Genomic DNA, 23,761 nt, shown 5'->3' on the forward strand with positions numbered 1-23,761 from the left:
TCCATAATTCATAGCGCCTGAAAGTATGCAATCTTCTTTTAAAGAGAGTTTTGTACTTTAGCGGTCTAAAAAAAATGGAGACTTTAGGGATTTGTTCGGAATGGAAGAACGAAGGATCGAAATGGAATGTATATGTGTTTAGTTTAGTTTAGTTTTTTTTTGTCTATTTAGTCTACAGAAGTTAATGTTTACATTGCGTAACTCCTTTGATCATCTCCTTTGGATCTCCTGATTCTTTATCGGCAATAACAACCTCAAGAGGTCTAGGTCTGCAATTTCCGTCTTCCTTTGATTTTATTTATACAAAGGATAGCCAGTCCTGCGTACCGAGGATTGGTCCGGATGGGATTTGGGTCTGGTACTGTTGTGTAAAAACTGGCACCGCTACCAAAACACCACTGGGTCACCCCGTTTCTTTGGATCAGTGCAGAGTAATACGACTAGTGGTGGACATTTTGGAATCATTATTATAGAAGCTTATGCAAAAGTAATATTTTTTCCACATTTTTTTAAAGACAATTTATATAAAAAATGGATTGAAATAAAAAAGTTACTATTTTTGGACACAAAAATCGGCACAAAAGATATGAATAAAATTGACAAGATTGCACAGAATTAAAAAAATGTCAACCTCTATCAAATTGGACTATGCATTGATCTTTCACAGGTGTAAAAGTGTCGTTTATTCTTCTTTGGGTGACTTGCGATTGTATGTCTCTATGAACAAATTTAGCTGTAAGTGAATTTTAAATCTGACCCTTTATAGAAAATTTCATTTAGGCTTCTGAAGAGTCTAGGGTTGGAAGGCATGAAAAATAATTAGTAAAATAGGCTAAGTAGGGGATGGAACGCTTACGCATTGCAATAATATCTTCATCAAGAGAATCGTCTCCTATTGAAGGAGTACAATTCACACGACGCGATAAATTTTCCTGCTGATATGTTCATTAACGTTTCTTTTTCCCATCGAATCAATCATCAATTTTCTACCCACTGCCAAATTTCGACAGTAAAAGCGTATCCATCACATCTCGGCAATTTACTTCGTTACGGTCCCTCGTGGACGCATCGCAGTCAGACCAATGCATGCATCTGTCCCACATTTTACGAAACAAACAAAAAAACAAACACTCTTCCACCGCGTCATATCGATATTTTATGGGTGGCGGAAAATCGGTTTCCATCGCAGCTGGGAAGAAAGGTTTTCGGCGAGTGAAACGGTGCACCGGTAACGAAATGACGTTCGTTCGTCAACGATAAAGATGAGCCACGGTGACCGCAGTAGTGAAGAAGCGAGAGGAACGGGTACGATTACGGGGGAATGGTAGCTGGACAGGATGAGACTAATTTTAGACAACGGTTTCCGTTTTTCCTTCAATCTACCACACGCCGAGCCGCGAGATCGCGGTGAGACGGGGAAGATAAAGAGCGAAGAGAAGTGGAAAACCAGCCATAGAAATATTAACTAATGGTGGGGATGAAAAGCTCAGCTGTGAATTGACAAGTTTGTGGAAAGCTGCCAAAAGTCGTGCTGAAAGCTGAAGTACCCCATCCGCAGGTTTGCGACGCACCGTAATATCGCCGTGGAAAATGTTACTGGGTTGTATTCCATTGCTCTGTAGCAAAACGACCTACTGGCAGATGGATTATTTATCCTCACCCCCAAGAACTCATCAAACTTAGCGTGCAATCTAATTGACGTCGGAAAATGGTCGCTCTGGAACGGTGGACGGTGGAATGTAAACGAGAATAAATTATACAGAATGGTGCAAAGATTGCGCTGCAAGAACGCCAGCAAACGATTACTGGCGAATGTCGGCAGCTTCCAGTCCACGGCAGCCCTTCCACGCGTTGGTGCACCGGTGCCGCAAAACAAAGAACTTTTCCGGGGCCCGTCAAATGAACGGCAACGAACCCGCAAGACCCGTCAGCGCAAGATGCGATTTGCATTGAATGGCGTTCAAAGTTCTTGAGAAGACTTTAGCCACCCTCAGCCGTGGCTGCGATGGATGCACCTGTTTGCCGCACGTTGCCAGGTTGCGGCACGCGTTGGGTCATCCGCTTGCAAGGGGCGTCATCGCGTGAATTTGCAAACCGCACGATGCGCTCGAACGGTCGTGAATTCCGGTCAGACGACTAACGGTTGCAAAGAAAAAAAGGTTACATTATCGGCCTATCACGACGATCCGTCTGGTGCGGTAGAACGCCCCGGAGCGCAACAGTGAAGTGAATGGGACGGGAAGCGGACACATATGCGGGCCGTTCGATTGCAGGTTCTCGGTTCACGGTCGTTACACGGCACCGACAGCACGGTCCGGAGCCGTGACATTTAGGCGAATGGGGAAGCTTTTATAATATCGTTAGATATGAGTGGAAGAGTTGTAATACGTTTCCACCCCTGATCGGTGCCCGCTGCGTGCTGCTGGGGGATCTTTAATCCCTCCCCACCTCCGTGATCGGCACACGATGCAAATCGATGCACGGAATGGAAATTAATTAATTTTCTAGCGAATTCAAAACCACTCTAGAACGTCCAAGGTTGCTGGTCCAAGTTCCCTTGGTTCCTCTTCCTTTTTTTCTCTCTTTTTGCCCACGAATGTTTGGGATGGGGGTAGTTCGCTTCATAGGACACGCGTTGTTTACCGGAAGGAGCTACTCGGGCCGGTGGATGATGTTTTGGAATTTTTGCCTGTTCATTGTTGTTCACATTTGGGACAGATTGGGTTGCACTTTTTGTACTGCTTTGAAGGTCTCCCGTGTTTGACGGTGGGCAGCAGTAGTGGATTTAAGCCACAATTTCGTGGCGGTAAATAAAACACCTCACCTGAAACCATGTTGCCCATCGCACCGATCTTCGGTTCGAACGAAGCTTACCGCTTGGATGAGATGCGATCTGAAAGCTCTCCTCTTCGCCAGCGAGTCACTGGCCGTGTGGAGGCAGCTCCACGAGCAAGCAGATCCAGCGGACAGACAAACAATCGTTGAGAAAGGAAAAACGGCATCGGGTGAGATCTCGCTACCCGTGCAGCCTCTCAACACCGATAATCCGCGAGAGGACCGACGCAAACGCAACGGCGTTCGTTCACGGTACATACATATGGTCGTGCGCCAGCGCGGCGGGCTTCATTTGGGCTCGAGCCGTTGCCCGGAGAGCACCCAGTTTTGAGAAGTTTGTGTTCCAACGAAAACCGTGCGATCCCGCTGGAGTCTGGAACTTGGGACCAGAAGATCACCGTGGAAACAGTGTGTGTGTGCGTGTGTCGGTACACCTCCAGGGTGTGTGTACGTGCAGGGAAAAGAAACGGGACTCTTTCGTTCGTTAGCTCAGGTTGTGCTCACGCAGAAAGTGAAGTAGTGCAGCAAAACCAAAACATCGCAACGCAAAGGGAGAACGATAGAAGGGAAACTAAAACGAACGGGACTTGACTGAGCTACATCCCGGTTCCCGTCGCTGGTCGGACAGCTGGAACTGCGGTGCACGAATTGTTAAAAGTGAAGCTTTGCTCCGGAGTTTGTTAAAAGTGAACTGTTTGTCAGCGGATTCCGGACCTGCTGCCGTGAAGAGGTTGCGTGTGTGAAGCGTTGTGCCAGGAAGTGCAGTGCGTGTTGGAGACAGATTGCGATTCCAGGACGGAACAACCGTTAAGGGTGGATAAAATGTTGCCAACAAGCAGCAGCACCAACGACCGGCCACGATCGAGAGTGATCGTGCTCTTCGCTGGAATACTTTTGATCTGTAAGTTTACTGTGACTACGTTAGGACGTCGGACGTTGTCCAAGACTTTCTGCCGTGATCCTCCTTCGACATCCGTGAATGTGTGTCTATGTGCGTGCGTGTGTGTGCATTTATGGGTGCTCGTTTGTAGGGGTAAAAGCATAGCAGCACATAGCTTAGCCCTGTGGCTTTTAATCAATCAAGAGTACCTGGAGACGGACACCTGATGACGATCATTATTGACGTGTGCGAGACGCAAGAGATTTGGGTCAATTGTCGGCCAGGCAGGCGACTTGATTCCATTTCCTTGCAGTGCGTCGATCAAACCTATCGGGGTGAAAAATGTGTGCCATGATGTTACGAATTGAGCTGAGGTTTTAATTTCACCTCGACTACTCGATCGGCCGTACCGTCGGTTCGCTAAGGAACCTCCCGGCAGCATAGCTATAGCGGCAATCGGAAAGAACAAGGCAGAGTACAAGGCGAAATAAAAAACAAAACGACCCATACTGCAACATTGATCTTTCACGATCTAAGTCGCGGTGCTTGACGTGATGAAGAGTCATGCCCCCTTTTTAATGCCATTCCAGCACATGAAGCGAACGGAGTCGATCCATCCACGCATCCCGGCGAGTCACTCTATGCAGTACCGAGCCGAGTCTGAGTTTTATTCCCTCCATGGTGCTGATGATGATGATGATGATGGCCAACCGTGCGGGGTCGGTCTTGGCTTTATCCGGGTGGCAAATTATCGTGTGCCGGTTCCCTAGTTCCACCACACGGGGCTGGTCCGGCACTTGGATGGAATACCCGTGCAGATCGCAGCCCGTTTGCTGCATGCGGTGCCGATTCCGATACGACCCGAAACCCGGCACCAGGTACCGACATCATAATTAATGGTTGCTGTTGCTGCCGTTCGGGGTGGATAAAAATTCACCATTTTTCGAATGGCAAGACCCAAATATCTGGACCGGCGGATCCGATAGTAGGCGCCCACTTTAGGCGCCCGGTTGCGCGGTGCTCGATTTGTTTGTTTTCACCACAACAGCCAGTGGCCAACTTTCGGTTCCTGGCGTTTTGTCCGTTGCACGATGCTTGCAGTTTTCTTAGCAACCCGGTCTCGGACGGGCCAACTATATCTATATATACAAGTTGGTCCATCGTTCCGGGGGGAAGGAGGCGGGGTGGGTGGTAAAGGGGGTTGCCTCCTTTTTCCCGGTTTGCTTTCACGATTTCACTCTTCCCGTGCTGCCGCACCCGACACTTCACGCCGGACACCTGCAACGATCGGGGCGATCTCGGTCAGCGTTGTTCATCTTCGGTCTCGATATGCCGTTCCTTTCGATAGTTGCTTATCAATTTGCGGGATAGCAAAAGGAAAAAGCGGCCCATGGTGGAAAAGTGTCCGCTACTGTTGCCGGGGAGCGAAGACGAACAGAACAGTTAAAGAAATTCAACGATTTATCCAACATCAGTCCCCGGGGGAGGAGTGTTGCGACCGCTTCCCGTTGAGTCACTTGGCCGTGAAATGGATTTGAATAATTATGCTCGCTACATACTTTTCGGGCACACAACACACACATGCACACGCGGCCACAGCGAGTGAGCCGCGCACGCTTGGAAAAGGGAAATTTTGACCCAAATATTTCGGGCCCGCTCGATACGGTGCCAGCTTGTTAGTTTTGAGTGAGATGTGTGTGTGTGTTTTCGTTGCTTTTGTTGTTGCAATTAATATCAGCAACTCATCGGTCTCGTCCCAGAGTTTGGTGCATGGTTTAGTTGGTGCGGAACTGGAGCGTTACCGGTCTTGGGCGAAATCGGCGACAATTTTGTGCTCGCGATGCAGTGGTTTATTTTTTTCGGCAATGGCTCAACTTTGTTCGGTTGAGCACCTCACATCACTTGTCGTATCGTTCGGAACACTTTACGGAAGCTTTTCTCTTTTTTGTTGATTTGAACGAACCACGAGATGGATGTTGTAAATTGGCTGGCAATAAGTAGACATTGTGCTACATTTATTTCCGGCGCCCCGATGGTTGTGATTTTGGTGAAATGGAGGAAAAAATGTGCTTAGCTTGGTTTGTTTTTGTAAAGTTATTAATAAATAGTTCGCAACAGTGTGAGATGTAGTGAAGAAAACAGTAAATACATAATTAAAAGTTACATTAGCGGGAAACTAATATGTCTAAATGAAAGTTTCATTTAAACAAATCAATTAATTAGGAATATAATACAAAACAAACACTTAGTTACGCAATTCCTCAATCTAACTATGAACTAATAAAAAAAAACTCACAATACGAAGTTGCTAATGAAAGAAGGGAAAAATATGGAAGTATTCTAATAAACCATGTTCAGTACAACCCCTTTTATTTCGTGTTCATCGACACTCGATCGTACCCGTATAATTGGACAACACGGATAAAACGTATAGCTGTTTTCATAGTGTATGTTTTGAAAAGCTACACGATGTATTTTCAATTTCTTTCTGGTTTTTCTTCCTTCCTTTATCGGCACAACAACCTCTAGAGGCCTTGTCCTGTCATTTCTGGCTTTCTTTGCCTTTATTTAACCGTAGTCGGATAGTCAGTCTATCGTCTAGGAGGATTGGTCCGGATGGGATTTTGAACCGGTCCGTTCGTGTGAAGACCGGCGCCGCTACTAATAAACCACCGGACTAATTTCCCAAATTCTTCCCTAATTTCTAGTTCACTACTGCACAAAATGTCTTTACTTTGTTGTCTAATTTCTAAAATTCTAATGTTTATCACAAAACAGAGATTGGAACATCGATTATCATTGCTCATCGTAGCTTGAACATGTGCGAATAAGCGAACAATTTGGATATACGCCACATGTGGTTTTGTTGATACATGATAGTGTACTATAATGTATGGTGGACTAAGTCTCTTTGATTATTATATAATGTATACAGTTTTTTAAAAAGAAAATTTGAAACATTTTGATGGTTTTGTTTGATTAATTATAGTTTGAACTAGAACTTTTCAATTGTGGTTATCGTTTTTCGAGTTGATCTATCAATTTACTTGCAGCTGTCATTTCCTAGTGGAAGTGACTATTGAATGTGCAGCTTCTAAAACTGCCTTGTATACATTTTATAAGAGATTTAGCTTACATACGATAAGTTAACCACCGGTTCAATGCATAAATCCTTTTCAAGAACTGTAATGATTCCCGGTAACAGTAAAAACAGCACAAGCAGCGAAGTGGATCAGCTAAAGCTAAATGGTAAGAATAACCTGCTGTGAAACACCACGCAAAAACCCGTCCAGCAACCTCGCCGCAATCTGTAGTGGCCGCGATGTGGATGTCCAGCTGTGTGCAAAACCTTTCGGGGATGGTCGGATGGCAATTGTGCATCTTCGCGGCCCCCCCCCCCCCCTCGGTACGCACAGTTTCCACAGCTCGTTCCACAGCTGCAATCGGGGGTAAAACCCCGGGTGGTGGCGGTTCGGTTGTGAGGAACCGCTATTTATCAAAGGTTAAAACGATTATGCAAATGTTGCCCCTTATGCTGGTTTTGTTTTGTTGGGTTGCGCTTTTTTCTTCTCCTTGTTCTTCTTTTTTCCATCGCGATGTTTCGTCCGCTCGCACGGTATTATAGCACCGTGTGCGATCACTATGTCTTATCCCATCCCAATGCGGTCAGCGAGCGAATGGTCGCGTGCGCAAGACGTGTGAAGATGATCTTCTCGATTCGATCACCGTGTGTGTGTGTGTGTGGGCGCGTTTGCGGACGGGAGTCATTTTGGATGCTGTAGCCATGCCGTTGCTCCGTAGAATTATCGTTTCAATTCCAGCCGATTCACCGTTCGGTGGGAAAAACGGAAAAGGCCAGCGGCCTTTTCGGACCATTGAGTAGCGAGAGCTCTTTTTCATGCAAAGATTTGAAAGCTTGTACTGAACTCTCGGGCCGGGATTGAGTAACATTTGCGTTTGACATTGAGCCGGGCCGTTTAGACGATCGGCAGTTAAGTTATTAATAAGGTGCATTTTATGATACAAATTCTCACGGGTCGTCTAAGTGATCAATTAACTTACAATCAATTGTGTATTAATTTTCTCCAAAATTAAATAATGATTTTTTTGGTGCATTTACTAAATTCATTTCAAAACCGTACGACTTATATCTCACCGCTAACTCCATCGGGATCGATTGTGTAAAATGTGCTAAAAATCAGCAAAAACCAGCCATAAACACAACAGGAAGACTTCGTCCAACGCACTCCATCATAAATCGATACTTTGAGACCTATCTTCCGCTGTTGTTCGATCGTTCCCTTTCGCTTTTGATGGGCACAGTGATTGAGTGCATAGAGGTGGTGGATATGTTTTCTTTTTTACCAGGAGTGCTTAATTTTCCCCCCGTCTATTTACTTGTCATTTAGGCATGCCACAAGACGAGCACACCGACCAAACCGATTGACCGATTTCAGACGGCATGGTCGGCAAGCAGAAGCTTCCCTTTCGCTTTTATCAACCAGTGGGGAAAAAAATGTTGCACCGCTAATACAAGCGCATCTTTTCGTGGTGGCACATTATGCGGTTGGCAGATCTTTCCAAGCAATCCAGCAACTTTTTTGCGGAGTGATCGTAAAATTGTGCTGTTTATTGTATCGCGGTGCGATATTTTTTCCCCCGAATGCTCTGTCAGTCAATGCACTTGCATATGATCGTTTGCTCGGGGCAGGAAACGGGTACGCTTTCATCCTTCCCCCATCGATTAGAAAGGGGCAAATGATATGATGAAGTTCTTGCGTAAGGGTGATTGCTATCTGCCGACGGTGCACTTCTTGCAGAGATCCTTAATAATTCATCTCAATGACATTAATCCGAGCGAATGCTTGATAATAAAGAGTTTACCCTTTGCAAAGAGCCCACTATTGTAGGCTACCTGAACTCTAAGTTTTGTAAGATGTTGTTGCTTTTGAGGCTTTTAAGACAAAAGAGAAGAGTGAGAATGAAGTCTTCATAGCGATTAGTATTTCAATCGCAGAGATCAATTGAGATGTATTTAAATCATGATAATAAACAAGATTTATCTCACGCATTCTTATATAACTCAGGAACGATCCGAATCATTCTGAAAGAGTTGCTCGGCTAACTCCCAGTCTAACTCATTCCTATTTAGCTCATTGATTAATTATATAACTCAGTAGTGATTTATGTCACTGTGAGTGAGTTATATCGCTCCAAAGGTATAAAAACTATTCGTGGAGATTAATTTTAATTCACTCACTGGTAAGTTTTTTTAAAATCGAATTTGATTTGAATCATGATGAGCGATTTGTTAATCACCATTCGTTTAAATAAACTCATTCATGAGATTGACTCAGAAGCGATTTAATTCACTGTGTGTGAGTTGAAACATGAATGAGCAATAAAAACTATTCGTGAAGATTCAAGTTAACTCATTCGCTTGTAAGACTTTCTTAGTGAGTCTAATGATCTAATTAATCCAATTCTTATTCATTCAGTTTCAAGTCATTCGTGAATTTTATGATTAATGAATGATTAAACCACTGTGAGTGAGTTAAATCACAAATGAGTGATAAAAACTCTTCGTGGTGAGCTCACTTGCTAGTATGATTTTTCTCACTGATTCATTCTTAATTCACTATGCACATGACTCTGAGCAAGTATTATAATCATTGACAGTTTGTGTGTTAATCAAACCAATCTTGCAACGCCTTAGACACGCGCATCTCACCGAATGCTTATTAATGTACTCGGCAGGGAAATGGCTGTTACATCACATCACAGATCGTTCTCTGATCGATCCCTTTAGGTCTTGCGCTAGCACTAGCTAACGATATGTTAATTTACAACTGCTCCGTGCCACCGTGTGCAATAGTTAGTGCAGGTTGCATCCGGTGGTAGCGCGAACCCTACATCGTGCCGTAAAAGAACGGTCCGACCAGGATCGTTACGGGCCGGGAGGGTTCATCGATTGCGCAACTTTACGATCATGTCGCAATACAAAAATGGCACAGTGGTTTGTGTTACTGTTTTCTTCATATATTCATATTTTTCCCGCTGTCCCACCGGTGGCGACCGTCTGGTGCGCCTTAAGAGCGATGAGGTAAGCTTCTGCGTCAATGGGTAGTAGGTTTTTTCGGTGGTGCTTGAATTTTATTCGCCAAAAAGGTAGAAAAGAGAAAGAACGAAACGGTGCCGGATCGTAAATACCACGCGCCATCACATGGGATGCACAATGATTGACATCATGCCGGCCTTGAAAGTACATTTGTTTTCAATAGTGGGATGTTTTATGCTTGTTTATGGTAAATGGCACAATCTGGAGGAGTCGTGCCAGAATGCAATCGAACCGTCATCTTTAACATCGTTAAGGTCAATGGACGGCTCATACTGTATTGTCAAACTTTCACCATGGCAAATCCCTTTTGGTTTCGCGATCGTGTTCCCGATCCACCTTGGGTGCCGAACTGCGCTCCAAAGGGAGTAAAGAATTCGACCGGCCCGGAGGGAAAATTCACTTTTGTTTTCCTTTCGCCACAGTCATCGATACACAGCGTCCGGTGCAGGGCTTTTCACACGATAGTCGCTGTGGTTTCGCCACGGGTATGTTAATTATACCAAAGCGCGCGCGTATGTTTCGGGAACGGCATCCGAAGACATTCCCAGCCTTGTGCCGGGCCCTACCATTAGAGCCTATCAATCAAACGACGCCCAACAATGACATAGGTGTCGACTATTGCTGTCTTAAAGAGGGAAGGCAAGCGAAAGAAAGGAGAGCACGCGCGTTTGGAACGTAAGTGTCCTCTTATCCTTTGCCAGTGCGGTGTAATGTCTTACCTTTTCATCGCTTTTCTCTGCCGAGACAAACGCTCGCATGTTTTCACGCGACAACGATTTACGATCGTGCTGCCGCTTTACGATCCATCTGTCCTCGCCCTTCAATCAAAATACTTGCCCGGGTTGGCAGTCGACATCAAACGACAAAAGCATACGCTCGAACAAACAACCGAAACCCTCCAGCAGTGAAGTTTTTTGGTCTGGAAGATCATTTGGCCCGGCGACAGCCCGCCGAGAAAGTGGTTTTGCTTTCCTTCCGGCCGCCAACGGGAAAGAATTTGGCCGTGGACAAAACAGTTCCAAGCTTCTTGGAAGTGTACAACGCGAAGCGTAGGCAGACAAAGGCGGCAAGGGTAGATTAATGGAACCAAAAGCGCGTTTCGTTGTCAAACCCCGGCGGCAACGCGCGATGAAGCGGGTGAAAATGAAAGGGAAAATCCAATTAATTTAAGACGAACAAATGGATTTCTTTTTCTGGTTTTTAATGTCTGTTTTCTCCCTCTATCGGGAACCGGTTTCTCGTGGCTCACACCAGGAGTGGCCATTCGCAAAACACAGCCCGGGGCGAAAGAATCACGGAATATATGTGATCCTTTATCCGCGTTGCGAAATAGCTTTGCTAATTGGTGCCGCTCGGTTTTGTTGTGCTTATGCTTTGGGTTTCGTTCCCTTTGCAGCTCGATTCATGGGAAGATTACAGAAAACTTGGAAAGAAATTGGAATCAATTTATTCTTAGCTTGTGCTTCGCTTTATCCGTTGCAGGTTTCCTAACAAAACAGACCAGCGCCCTGCAGGGATACTATGGCACAAAGATCGGTGATCTTTCCGAGCTGCACCACGGTGTCTCCGGCTCGGTATATGCCGTCGACGCGAGAACGCTGTTTCTGAAGAATTTCAACTACGACGGCGAAGGTCCCGGTAAGTTGCGCTCGCGTTTTACCAGCAAAAAGTCGGTACAACATCATCTTCCTTACCGCCGGGGCATTGCTCTCCGGGTTACTTTAGCGTTACCTAACCATTCGGTAGGTTGTGATGTTGTTGCTTTTTTGCTTTCTTCAAAGTTCGTTTTCATCAGCCACCTAAAATCACCTTAATGTCGCTAATGTCCCCATAGCTGCCTACTTCTACGTTGGCAATACGCGAGCCCCCAGCAACAAGGGTGCCCATCGTTTGCGGGATGAACGGGGCCGGGCCGGTGTGCTGCGGCGGTACCGTAACGAGGACATTACGCTATCGCTGCCAGAGGGCAAGACGCTGCGCGACATTCGCTGGTTCTCCGTGTGGTGTGATGACTTTTCGGTCAACTTCGGCGATGTGCAGATACGGAACGATCTCGACTTTCCGCGCCCGACCAAGATCGCGGGGCTGAGCGGTGTGCATGATGTTACCTCGGACAACATCGTGATCGTCGATGCGCAGACGTTGCTCGTACCCAACTTTAGCTACGACGGCGAGGCACCTGGTAAGCAGTGACGACTAGATAGAAAAGAGTTTAAGGAAACATGCAGAGGAGGGCACATATTTGGCAACTTGTGTGTGACCCGACAAAGCTATTACAACTCGCTGATTGTGTTAGTGCAACATTAAACACTAAAATACAACCCTTACCTACTTCTCACACGTCGCGCTTCGTAGATGCCAAGTTTTGGGTCGGACGTGGACCGGCACCCACCTCACAGGGCATTCGCATCCCGGACGAGAATGGCAAGGAAACCCCCTTGCGCCGCTACGACAAGAAAACGATCGTACTGACGCTTCCCGGCGATCTGACCGTGTTCGACATCGGCCACTTCGGGGTGTGGTGCGAGGCGTTCACTGTCGATTTCGGGCACGTGCGCATCCCGGACCAGATCAATGTGCCACCGTCGCTGAAGATGCTTGGCATCAGCCCGCAGGTAACTAATGGGAATCAGCGCCGAAAACCGGGTCGTCCAGCGGCTGGCAGTGCCAGTACCGGTGGGCTGCTGGACTACGTTGGCTCACTGCTGTTCTAGTGGACGTGTGGGCGATCATAGGCAATGTTCCAAACTCCATTTACCATTTCCAACATTAAGCACGGGCGGCACGTCACGGCACTGGGGGTTTGGCAGGTGCAGGTGTACACTTACCTCATGCTGATACACACGTTACACTCACATTACTACATTTGTGCCACTCACAAACCATCTGTTCTACCCATATCCGTAACCTGTAACACCTTCCTACAGATGTTAACGTCTGACATCGAAAAAAACCATTGTACAACTTCTTTCTAATTCCACGTTTGCAAGCTTCACTGTGTGGATGGATGAGCACCTTTGGTCAAACACACCAGTATAGGTGGACTCATTTACCCGCCAATATCATCTCTACACCCATCTATGCACCACCAGGCATGGTGGTCGCTTGCGTCTAATGGCACGTTGCAGTTCTGGCCCGATTCATTGGGCAGCAGTGACAGCCCTTCATTTGCAAACCAATACGCTGGTTTTACTCTTCCCCACTTTACTCTCGTTTGCAGCGATCGCGTTTCGCGTAAAGCGGCCACTAATCGGTCTTTTGGAACTGCAGCGATGCGCTACGGAGTTCTATGCTTAAGTACACCGTTATTTAATACCTTAGCCTGTGTGGCTTAAGACCATGATGCAGAGATAGTGTTTGCTCGAGTTGCGGAGTAACTCATTTTACCGAAGCTGCAGCTGATGCAGTATTCATTTTCGCATCTTCTATTGACAAGTGCAAAAATTTCTTTCAATAATTATAAAAAAAACGAAAAAATACATCGTTAAAGTTTTGTGTAAGGATATTGCAATGGCAGAATATTCGAAACTCCCTTTAATGTTATTCTTCTAGGATGTAAATAAACAACTGTACAACTGTAATGTAAAAGCTGATTTATTTTTAATTAAATGACTAACATAAGCAATTAAAGGAGGATTTTTGGAGAAATGGTAATCATATACATTGGCCACCTGAAAACGCCATTTTTTGTCCCAACGCTTTCCAAGTGACAATTTCTTAGCGTGTGATGCGGTGTACACACGGATGCAACACACGATCGGGGGGGGACACACATTATTCTAACATTTGGCGGAACGATCAAGATGGAAAATAAAAGAAAATGTATCTTCGCTACCAGGAGAGGAAACGTTTTGCTCTAATGAATGTGAAGAATGTGTTTCGGTGCTTGGTAGCGTAGAAAACTGGGAGCTTGAACAGCAACCATTCCTCGAAAGATACCTGCGAGTTCAATGACACGGCAGAAGAAAAAAAAAGCTTTCCAGCAAATACTACACGCCAAACGGTTCCTCGTTACACCGTAATTTGTCACTTGGCTTTTATCCGAGCCGAGCCAATGCAGCCAGTTGGTAGGTAGCCCGGTGGCACTCTCTGTGCGCGTGTGTAATTAACTAATCCTATTACCGCTAAGTGCCGCGGGAGTGCAGTTACGACTGCAGCAGCGACGTTGCTGCACCGATCATCGCGCGTGAGCTGCATCGCCTGCATACGCCCGTTACGCTTGCCGGGCCGCCGATCATCACCATCGTCCACCGATCAGCGCCGTTGATGGGATGGGGATGGTGCAAAAAAAAAAAAAATGGTGTAAAAACGGAATCGACCGAGCAGTTTTTCCAGCGGTGTTTTCCATTGTTTGTAAATAATAATTGCTCCGTGGCGGTGTTCCGAGTGCTAACGTGGTACGCGCGTCGATAACTTTACGCTTGCTTTGATTGTGCGATCTAATGATACCGAAATCAACCACAATCGATCGACGAAGCTCGACTGCCCGGGGACGGTGCCTTCGTTGGCGAGGCGCGCGTAAGTAAGACATATCGCTCGGAAACGATCTAACCCATTTGTTTTGCTTTCTGGCTTGGGCGGGTGAGTGCTGCAAGCCGAACAATGAAAGCGATTGTAAATAGTAGCGTTAGTAGTACCTGCTAGATTATACGTTGCGTTGGTATGTAAATAGTTGCCTGCTAATCGGTGGAATAGACGGGGTGCGTAGCGATGTAGCGATTTACAAAAAAAGAACAAACAAAGTATTAATGTATTAGCAGAAGTTTAGTGTATATTGATCTCCAAAGCTTGATATACAACGCGCTCAACTAAATTAAGAATTTGGCTGTTCCTAATCGATGGTATCGCTTTTTTATTTCCCTTTTTGCCACGCAGTCCAAACTGAACTGTGAAGTCCTTCTGGACGAGTTGGCTTTTGAGGTACGGTGGGCAGTGGCCGGGGAAAGTGTCGTCGTACAGCTGGTGGCGAAGTTAGGTGAGCAAATCCCCCATGAAGACTTCGTATCTGGTAATAATATTTTTACAAAACAAATGCAATGTTTCGAATTCTCTTCCGCTGCATAAAGATGATGGCGAGTACATGTCGTTTGGCGTTTCGCCAAACCCGCAGCAGAGCCAGATGGTGGGTGCCGATGTAGCGGTCGTCTGGGTGGACAAGGCCACCGGCAAGGGCTATGCGCAGGATTACTATCTCGATGCTAAGTCGCAATGCTCCGGTGGTCGTGGAAGTTGTCCCGATACGCGCATTACCGAGAACAGCAATTCGATCCGGTTGCTCAATGCGGCTATGGTCAATGGGTACTCGATCGTAACGTACCAGCGTCCGCTGCGCGCTTCGGATCATCTCGATCTGCCCGTCTACACCAACGCATCGCAGGCCATCATCTGGGCGGTGGGACCACTGAACCAGCGATACGAGGTGTCGTACCATTCGCACTATTTGAAGGGTAACAAGTTGGTCGACTTTGGACGCCAACCGTTCTGGAACTGTCCGACACCGGAATCGGACCAGAAGCAACCGGAACAGCCACAGAAGCTATCATCGTCATCGTCCAGCTATGGGGGTGGCAACCGTCGGGAGGATGTGGGCAACAGTGTGCAACAGCAGAGACCTCAGCTACCGGCGACTGCGAGACCACCGGCAAAACCGGGCGCATGGGACATTCCACCGATCCAGTGCTACGAGCCGGAGGATGGTGTATTCTACGCGCAGATGGGACCAACGGGTGGCAAACAGGGCTATCCAGCTATTACAGGTATGAGACAAGCGTTTGAGCAGGTTTGATAGTGGCGGTAGTGTGACACGATGGTCCATTCTTCCAGGACACGTCGGATGGGGCATTTCGTGGTACATTAATGGATTGCTAATTCCCGAGATAAATGTCGTGCGCGGCAAGACGTACACGTTTGTGGTGGAGGGTGGACTGGATCCCAACGTTCCCGCCAAGTATCATCCATTCTACATTACCGACGATTCCGTTGGTGGATACGAACATCAATCGGAGGAGGATCGTAAGGTTGGTGGCCACTTTGTTGTTTGGGTGTTGGGTTTGGTAGAAGGATACGTTGTGGTTCTAACTCAACGCGGATGCCGTTTCAGAATATACGCATTTTTGCCGGAGTACATCGTAGCCGCAGCGGAAAGCTCGTACCAACGGGTGTTGGACGCCTCTGCAACTGGACACCGAATCCGGATGGTCCACCGTCGGACGAGTATCCTTCGTTTGGTGCGTACCAGCGCAGTCTTTCGCTCAAGTGTGATGCCGGTGAGCCGGGCATCATCACCTGGACACCGGATGCCGACACACCCGACACCGTGTACTATCAATGTTTTACGCATCGCTACCTTGGCTGGCGCATTAATGTGCACGATGCATGCGATGTTGCGCAGCCCAGCGAGCTGGATGAGGTGTATGCGGAACCGAACGAAGGTATCTCGGTGGAGGAATCGATACGGCACGAATCGAAGGTGCTGCCGGCAGATAACTTCCTGCAGCAGCATGAGAATTTCCTGCAAAAACACGAACTGGATCTGATCAAGCACCACAAGATGACGCCGGACACGAAGAAGGAACAGTCGTTCGATATCAACCTGGAGGAGAACCCCGAGATGACGCGCATTATTGAGGATGGCATACGGGCGGCAGAAGAGTTGGAAGAGAAGCTGCGCGCGAACCAGACGGTGGAGAGCGTTAATCAAACCGTACCACATCAGCACCATCCGGGACATCCGAGTTTCATACCCGGCCCACCTGGACACCGTCATCCGCCGCCTCCTGGGTATCCGGGATCAGCAAAGCCCATCCTTTCGTCGTCTGGTTTACCGGTATATCTGCGCCCTCCGAACAGCGGTCCGATGTTCCGACCGGTGAAGTTGCCTGTCCGGCGTCCGATCGGCATGGAGCGTCGCCCGGTGCATGGGAGTAGACCAACGCGCCCATTCGTTATCCCGCAGCCATCGATGATTGTGAGTCACTACCAGAAACCGGTCGCACCGTTGATGCGACCGTTCGTGACGAAGGGCAAAATGCCGATCAAGGCGATCGCTCCGATTCTGTTGCTGGGCGAACCAACGGAGATCAAACCGTTCCGCAAAGGCCCGTCGGTGGAGATGATGGTGGCGAAACCGCCGAAGCAGATTTCTGGTGGTGAGCCGCGTCCTGGTAGCTCACCGGGCGGTCCACCATTTGCACTGCCGGAAATGCCTCCGCATCTGACGATGAGTTTGAAGAAGAACGAACCGGTGCCGATTACGCTACCGATACGCCATACGAAACCGGTAAAGGAATCTCACAAGCCGAATATTAAACCAATCTTCAAGATACCGTACGATGTGTCGGAACCGAAGGTATCGTACGAGGGGCACGCCGCTAATCATGGGTTCGAGCCGAGTTCGGTCGTAGTGGAGAGTGGGTTTAAGCCGATCTATCGCCGGAAAGACGACTACGATCTTGAGTTTGAGGATAATCGTGCGCACGGCTTTTTGCGACGACAGGACGATGATATCGATGAGGCGATCGAGAGCGATGCACTGATGATCCATGGACAGGACGAACCGTCGAAGCAAACATTCGAACCGATGTTTATTCCTTCGCCACTGGACAGTATGGCGATGGCACATGTGAAACCCTCTGCCGGCCCGGCCCGTGAGTCGGCCACGAAGCGTAATGTTGAAATCTTACCGGACGAAACGGCCGATGTGGTGGGCGAGGGACAAGATTCGCTGGGTGCGGCAAACGATCGGGCCGATCCGTTCTATCTGCCACCGATCGGTTCGGACGGATCGGTTGTTTCGTTCGACGGGAAAGCCGTGCTGGACATGTCGTTAGTGAACGGTCCCGCTGCTGTCGCGCATCAAAGCGAACCACTTCCGCCGGTTGGAAATCCGGGCTCGAAATCGGAACAGTTGCTGCGTGAAACACCTCAGTTTGGTCCGTTCCGTGGTGAGTATCCACCGATAGCGGCCTTCCTCGCGCCGGACACTGCCGCTATCTATGGGACGCGAGGCTCGAACGCCGTCCAGCCGCCGGTGTCTGAGTATGCGAATCCGCTGCTTCCGGGTGGTATCAATGCACAGGACAGTGCCAGCAACGAGCACCAGTCCGGGGCGGTAGGTAAACCCATCTCGACAAAGCTGTCGATAGTGAAGCCCGTTGCGAACTCGCAAGAGGACCCGATCCCGTACGAGGAAACCGAATCGGAAGCCGGTCGAACACGGAGCAAACGGTCGCCCCATCATCATCCGGACCATCACGGTGACAGCCACGACGATGGTTGGCAACCGATGGCTGGTGGTGGAATCGGCGTCGCAAGCAGCTGGAGCAAAGTAATCCTTGGGCTTTTATGCACGGCATGGCCAACGGTCGTGCTTCGGCGAACGGCGTTGCTGTAGTTGGGGGTCGCTTACATTACCCGGCAAGTCACGCACGGGATGCAGTATTAGGGGATAACAATGTGGTGTTCTAGAAGCACCGGAAGATAGAATTAGCATTTTATTTAAATAGAAACCCAAAACATACGCACGTACATTAGAGTTACAAAACAAGCTCAGTGGAAGTAGTGAGGAGATTGTTAAAGGAGAGACGTCTTCAGACGACGAAAAAGCACAAGAGGGAGTGCCTCAACAGGTTGGAAATAGATACGATAATCATAGAAACAGAAAGATCTATACGTATCCGGATTGTGCGAGACGCTCGGTAACGCTCACAGAATCTGATCGTTGCGGGTTGTAAATAAAGTTGAAAATTGTCTGGAAAAAAATAAAACCAACTAGTTAGCCTTTAGTGCTGGAAAACACAGTTTATTGCGAGATTACCTTTGCGAAAAATACAAGTCTTTGGACCTCAAAATTTCATTAAGTCTTTCGTCCGTAATTAAATCTTCAGTCTTCTCCTGAGCAGTCGCAGGATCTCCTCCTGACCCGATACCTGAGCGTAGTAGAGCGGTGTCAGTCGCAGCCGATCCTTCACCTTTAGCCGGCACTTGCGTTCCAGCAGATGCCTTACGATATCTACGGACGAGCGCATATAAAGCGCCCGAAAGATCAATGTCCACTGGCAGCGATCGCGCGTCTCCTGACTGATGCCCTGCGTCAGCACGTACTTCAGCAATGTCAGATCGTCGGCATCAATCGCGTAGTGTCCGACGGTCATGCCGACACAGTTCTGCGCGTGCACATTGGCACCCCGTTCGATGAGATGGCGCACCAGCGTTAGGTTGCGCCGGTACACTGCGAGATGCAGTGGCGTAACGCTTGTTTCCGGCACACCCAGATTAATGTTAGCGCCGGCATCGAGCAGTGCGTTTACCAGCTCGAGACTGTTGCTGCGGACGGCCAGGTAGAGGAACGTCTCACCATGCACGGGCACATTGACCAGCTCGGGGCGAGCAAACAGCAGTCGTTTTACCAGCCCCGGTTGACATTTTTTAACTGCACGATACAGGCCCATCGTCGAGGGAATGTTGGGAAGGGTGCTGGCCTTGAAGATGGGTGACTGATAGGCGTACTGGAAATCGGCACCGTCATATGGTTGGTGCAGGATGCTCGCACGGAACGAGTAGCAAAGGTTCTGCTCGAGACACCGCACCGTAAGCGTTGTTGCCGCACCCCAGTACACCGTTTCCCAGCGATCGCGCTTGACACTGTAGCACTTTTCCACCTTGTACAGATCGTGCGGCACATCGAGCGGGTTCCGGAACGTCCATTGGAACGTGATGGAGGATGTGGTTTGCTTAACGAGCACAACTTCAAACCAATCGTCTGAGGAAAGCACTTTTACCGGCATGTTTTGTTTGTTTGGTGCCGTTGTTTGGTCGATGAATGGTTTGAACTCCGTTTTGCCGGTACCTTCTCGATACAATTTGGAGTAAACGCATGCGCAGACCCATGATAACGGGGTAATTATGCCTCATAACGCTTTTCTCATGTAAGTTCCACAAGCTTCTTCAAATTCGATGAAGCGCCCTCTATCGGGCGGTACCGGAACACACGAAAGCTTACGATCCCAGAAAAGCGTTGCCACAAAGATTTTTCTTTCGTCACCTTCAGTGGTTGTTTGAAAGAAAAAAAAAAAATAGAATTTAGTGTTACATTTGATGTATTTTTTTTTGTTTTAATACAACAACTTAGTTCTACGAACTAAGGTATCTAAGAGCTATGGTTTAAAATCAAAATAACTATATGATGTAGAAGGAGATACAATAATTTAAACAAGTCACGTGACGTTTGCGTTCATCGATGGATTAAAAATTTTTATAATTACTAATTTCTAATGAAGAAAAGTATTGTAAAATGCATCTAAAAGTTTGTATACACAAGGTTCGAAAGAGCTTCAACTGCTTGAACCGGATTTGCTAGTGGAAAGTGCTGAATGTACGGGATGTAAGTACGCATACTAAAGTGTTACATTGTTAGAGTAAAATTAACAAAAGCACAGGGGGTTTCCTTCAAACCACATAGGAATAAGTAACCGCGACTTAAATTTTGTTGCGTTGATGATAATTTTAAAATGAAGCCCAACATGCTCGTTACAGAAATTCGGTGTGTCAGATCGTTCAGCTTATCAGTCCACCAACCGTGAGTTAAAATATCCTCTTATCAATTTTGGTTTGTTTGAAAATCACATGCAAATCAATTTATTTATTTGTCGTGCAAAACGAACACAAACCTGTACCATGTAATGTCATGCGGACAGGGCATACACAAACATAGTATCGATTCGCACTGCACGTCCACGATAGTCCGCGACATTTGGCACACTTTGTCCGATGATTTATCGCCCGCTTGCTATCGTGGAAGCAATTCTCCCTACCGACAGCAAGCAAATGGTGTGTAAATTATATACACCACAGCCTTCAATCAATATTCTTTTGCCTGGCGTTGCCCCGTGCAGGGGACCGCGGCAACCGTTAACGTGAGGGCAAACTGTCAAGTGGATCAAGTCGCTCGCCATTACTCGTCGATCGTATCCAGCACCGTGCGACTCCCCCCCTCATCGGAAGATCGATGGAGCGTGAAGAAATGGAGAAAGGATTTACCATTTTTCTCCCCTTCATATTAATATTTTTGTTTGGACGGTACCGCTTCCTGGTCATGGCCGACCGGCAACGACCTGGGACGGTACGGTAAAGGATTGATTTCAGTGAAGGGTTCAACCGGGACAGCCGTTCTGCATGGGAAGCTTTTTGTGGGTTTCGTCTGTGCCTTTCCAGGTCATCTAGAAAGCATCCCGTATCGCCCGTTTGCAGCAAATTTTCTTTTATTTTGATGCTCAGATGAAACGTTCTTCGGGCAATGGTGTACGGTGAGCTAGCGGTGAAAAAATAGTTCTAATCAATCTTCATTAGCATTGCTCGGTTGTAGTTCGCATGAAAACCCCCCCTACAGCAAGAAAACTCAAGCGGTAAGCGGTGTCCGTAATTACACCTCCCACCACCACCCACCGCCAGGGCATATTACATGTCTGACGAAACAGCTGTAATTGAAATGTATATTTATCAGCTGCGAGACGGTGCGATAACTCAATTAAGAACCGAGGGAACACGCAGGAACCAACACGTCCAGTGTGTCCCAATTTCCGGTGGCAGAATTAAATGCGTTCTTTCCCCAATGCATGCGCCGTGGAGGATCTTGGTCTTTGTGTTTGATCCTGCCAAGCGGCACCCGGGCACAACATTATGGTTCAGCTTCCGTTCGGCTTGGGAGGAAAGTTAAAATTGTGTCCGCTGCGGTGCTGCTGCAGTTGAACGATAAATTTCCGCCTTATGAATGTTTCGCTTCCGGTTTGTGTTTGTTCCTTTTGGCACTACCGGGCGAACCTTTGCTGAGATGAGTGAGAAAACAGAAAGTTCGAACAATGCTGCCCGACTCGCCGTACGGACCCTCGTCATTTACGCTTACGTCATGGTGCTGCATCCGGTCAGGTCAGTTCGACAAGTCTGGAACCAATCATGCTTCACATTGGGTGCTGGACAAGGGCTGCCGTGACAATGATATCGGTACCGGTTGTTCTTCATGCTTTATGCTTGACCAGCTTCTTTGCGAACCCAAGCGGCGCTGTGCTGATCGGAGGTGGTTGTTTTGCACAAGTGTAGTAGTGCTGTGTACATGATCAGCAATCATACAATCTATTGGCAGTAAAAGGAAGTTAGTGTTGGCATACGAAAGTCTGTAGCCTGTAGCGATGCAACAGAAAGTCTTTTGATCTGTCCACATTAGATTGAATGCTTTCGACGGTTCTTTCACGTCAGGGGTTCAGGGTCCAAAAAGTGCAAGTCCTTTTTGTGTCTTAGCTCAGTTTAGTAATGTTTCTTTTAAATCGAGAATTTTATATACCAGCTGGAATGTTTGCAAGCAGCAATCTATTGTACTTCAAGTTAACTCGTTTGACACGCGGGAAGCCTTGTTTTCACATTTGCGAAGCTTTCAGGGTGTTAGTTGAGAAAGCTTTAAACGGAATCGATTTCAACTTGTTAAAATTCCAGAAAGTGTCAAGGATTAGAGACCTACCTCTAAATATTTTTGTTCAAATTGAACAACATCCAGATAAGGGGTTTAAGACCTTCGGGGCTATGATATCACGAAAAAAGTTTAAGAAATTACACCGATATTTCCTTTAGACGCCATTATATCGTCTTAACTTTTCAGGAGCAAATGATACTGCGTAAAAAAATAATAACCCGATAAGGTTAACGATTGCAGGATTGTTAGACAGTTACCATCTGAAGATGAAAGCTTTTGCAATTCAAGATTTCCTTCACCATTAAACCTGAAAACCCTGCAAATAACAATCATTTCAGGAAAGACTTGTAGAATAGTTAAAACAAAAAAGCAATTATAGATAAATGATGGAAAAACGTTATAGTTAGTAAAACAATCTTAACTTTAGAGATGATTGGCTTACAGCCAGCATGTGTCCCAGGGTATGCATACCGTACCGCTCCCCGAAATCACAACCATTTCCGAGTGGGGTTAAAAATCAAAGTGGCCTTTCCATTGTGATACCTTCTTTGTCTATGTGGTACGGTATCGCTTTGTAAACGAACCAACTTCATAATAAAATGGTTTTGATACGAACGCGCGTTCATCTAGCTTTACCGGCATTGGGGATGATTTACGGTCCCACCACGGGGCTGACAGCTTAAATTTAGTGGAAAATAGAGAAAATTTTATTCCCTCCCTCGTTCGAGTTTTCCGGCGAACCCGTCCATCCAACCCAGCAGGCCAGGCCCTGGTTGTGAGTAAATGTCCGAGGAACCATTCTCGTACCATTCTCTAAGCACCACAGTGAACATGCTTTCAAATTAAACATGTCCTCAGTTTTCCGGATACACCCCCACCCCACTCCCCCCCACTCAATCCCCCTGGAATCGCATTCTTCGGGTGCTTCAAGAAGGTACCCGACTCTGATAAGATACAAACACCCATCTCCCACCTTTTTTTTTTCGGTACGACTTATGGTGCCGGAGGATCCTTCTTCGAAATTGATTTTGTGCCCTCTTCTGCTACCACTCCCATCACCAAAAAAAGCCAATTCACTCATACTGGATGGGCATAGCAGTCCGGGTAAACGGTCGTCTGTCCGCAGGCCAAACGCACCGGCTAACGGCTAGTACGATCGGGCATTTTATGGGTGGGCTTTAACTTCGCCCGGAACCTATCCGGCTAGGGGGTCCAGGGCTAGTCCTGGCCGGGCATTTCAACGGTTTTTGCTCCGATAAGTACCGGGAAAGTGTAGCATTAAATTTCGTATCTCAACCTTCATCTCACTCCACCGCAACCCTAGTGCTTGGAGCTGCTGACATCGTAAATATGGCATTAAACTAGAATGTGTTTATGCTACGGTGTCGCTTGTTTTTTTTTTTTGCTTCATCTTCTACCGACACCTCTCGCGGACTTTATCGCGTGGAAAGGGATGCTGTTCCTTTTT

The 23,761-nt window shown here is 47.3% G+C and overlaps 2 protein-coding genes across 2 annotated transcripts; one reads left to right on the plus strand and one right to left on the minus strand.

Annotated features, from left to right (window-relative positions):
- Positions 1 to 3,657: 3,657 nt before the first annotated feature.
- Positions 3,658 to 18,225, plus strand: LOC128710219 (protein Skeletor, isoforms B/C). The gene is made up of 8 exons (XM_053805266.1): positions 3,658 to 3,736; positions 11,316 to 11,471; positions 11,668 to 12,015; positions 12,189 to 12,448; positions 14,709 to 14,808; positions 14,900 to 15,589; positions 15,657 to 15,850; positions 15,934 to 18,225. The coding sequence occupies exons 1-8, from the start codon at positions 3,658 to 3,660 to the stop codon at positions 18,223 to 18,225; spliced, it is 4,119 nt and encodes a 1,372-aa protein (XP_053661241.1).
- A 481-nt stretch (positions 18,226 to 18,706) lies between these two features.
- On the minus strand, positions 18,707 to 19,618 carry LOC128709139 (alpha-latrocrustotoxin-Lt1a). The gene has a single exon (XM_053804125.1). The coding sequence runs from the start codon at positions 19,616 to 19,618 to the stop codon at positions 18,707 to 18,709; it is 912 nt and encodes a 303-aa protein (XP_053660100.1).
- Between the last annotated feature and the right edge of the window lie 4,143 nt (positions 19,619 to 23,761).

The sequence above is a fragment of the Anopheles marshallii genome, chromosome 2, assembly GCF_943734725.1.
Source record: "Anopheles marshallii chromosome 2, idAnoMarsDA_429_01, whole genome shotgun sequence".
Classification (NCBI taxonomy): Eukaryota; Metazoa; Arthropoda; class Insecta; order Diptera; family Culicidae; genus Anopheles; species Anopheles marshallii.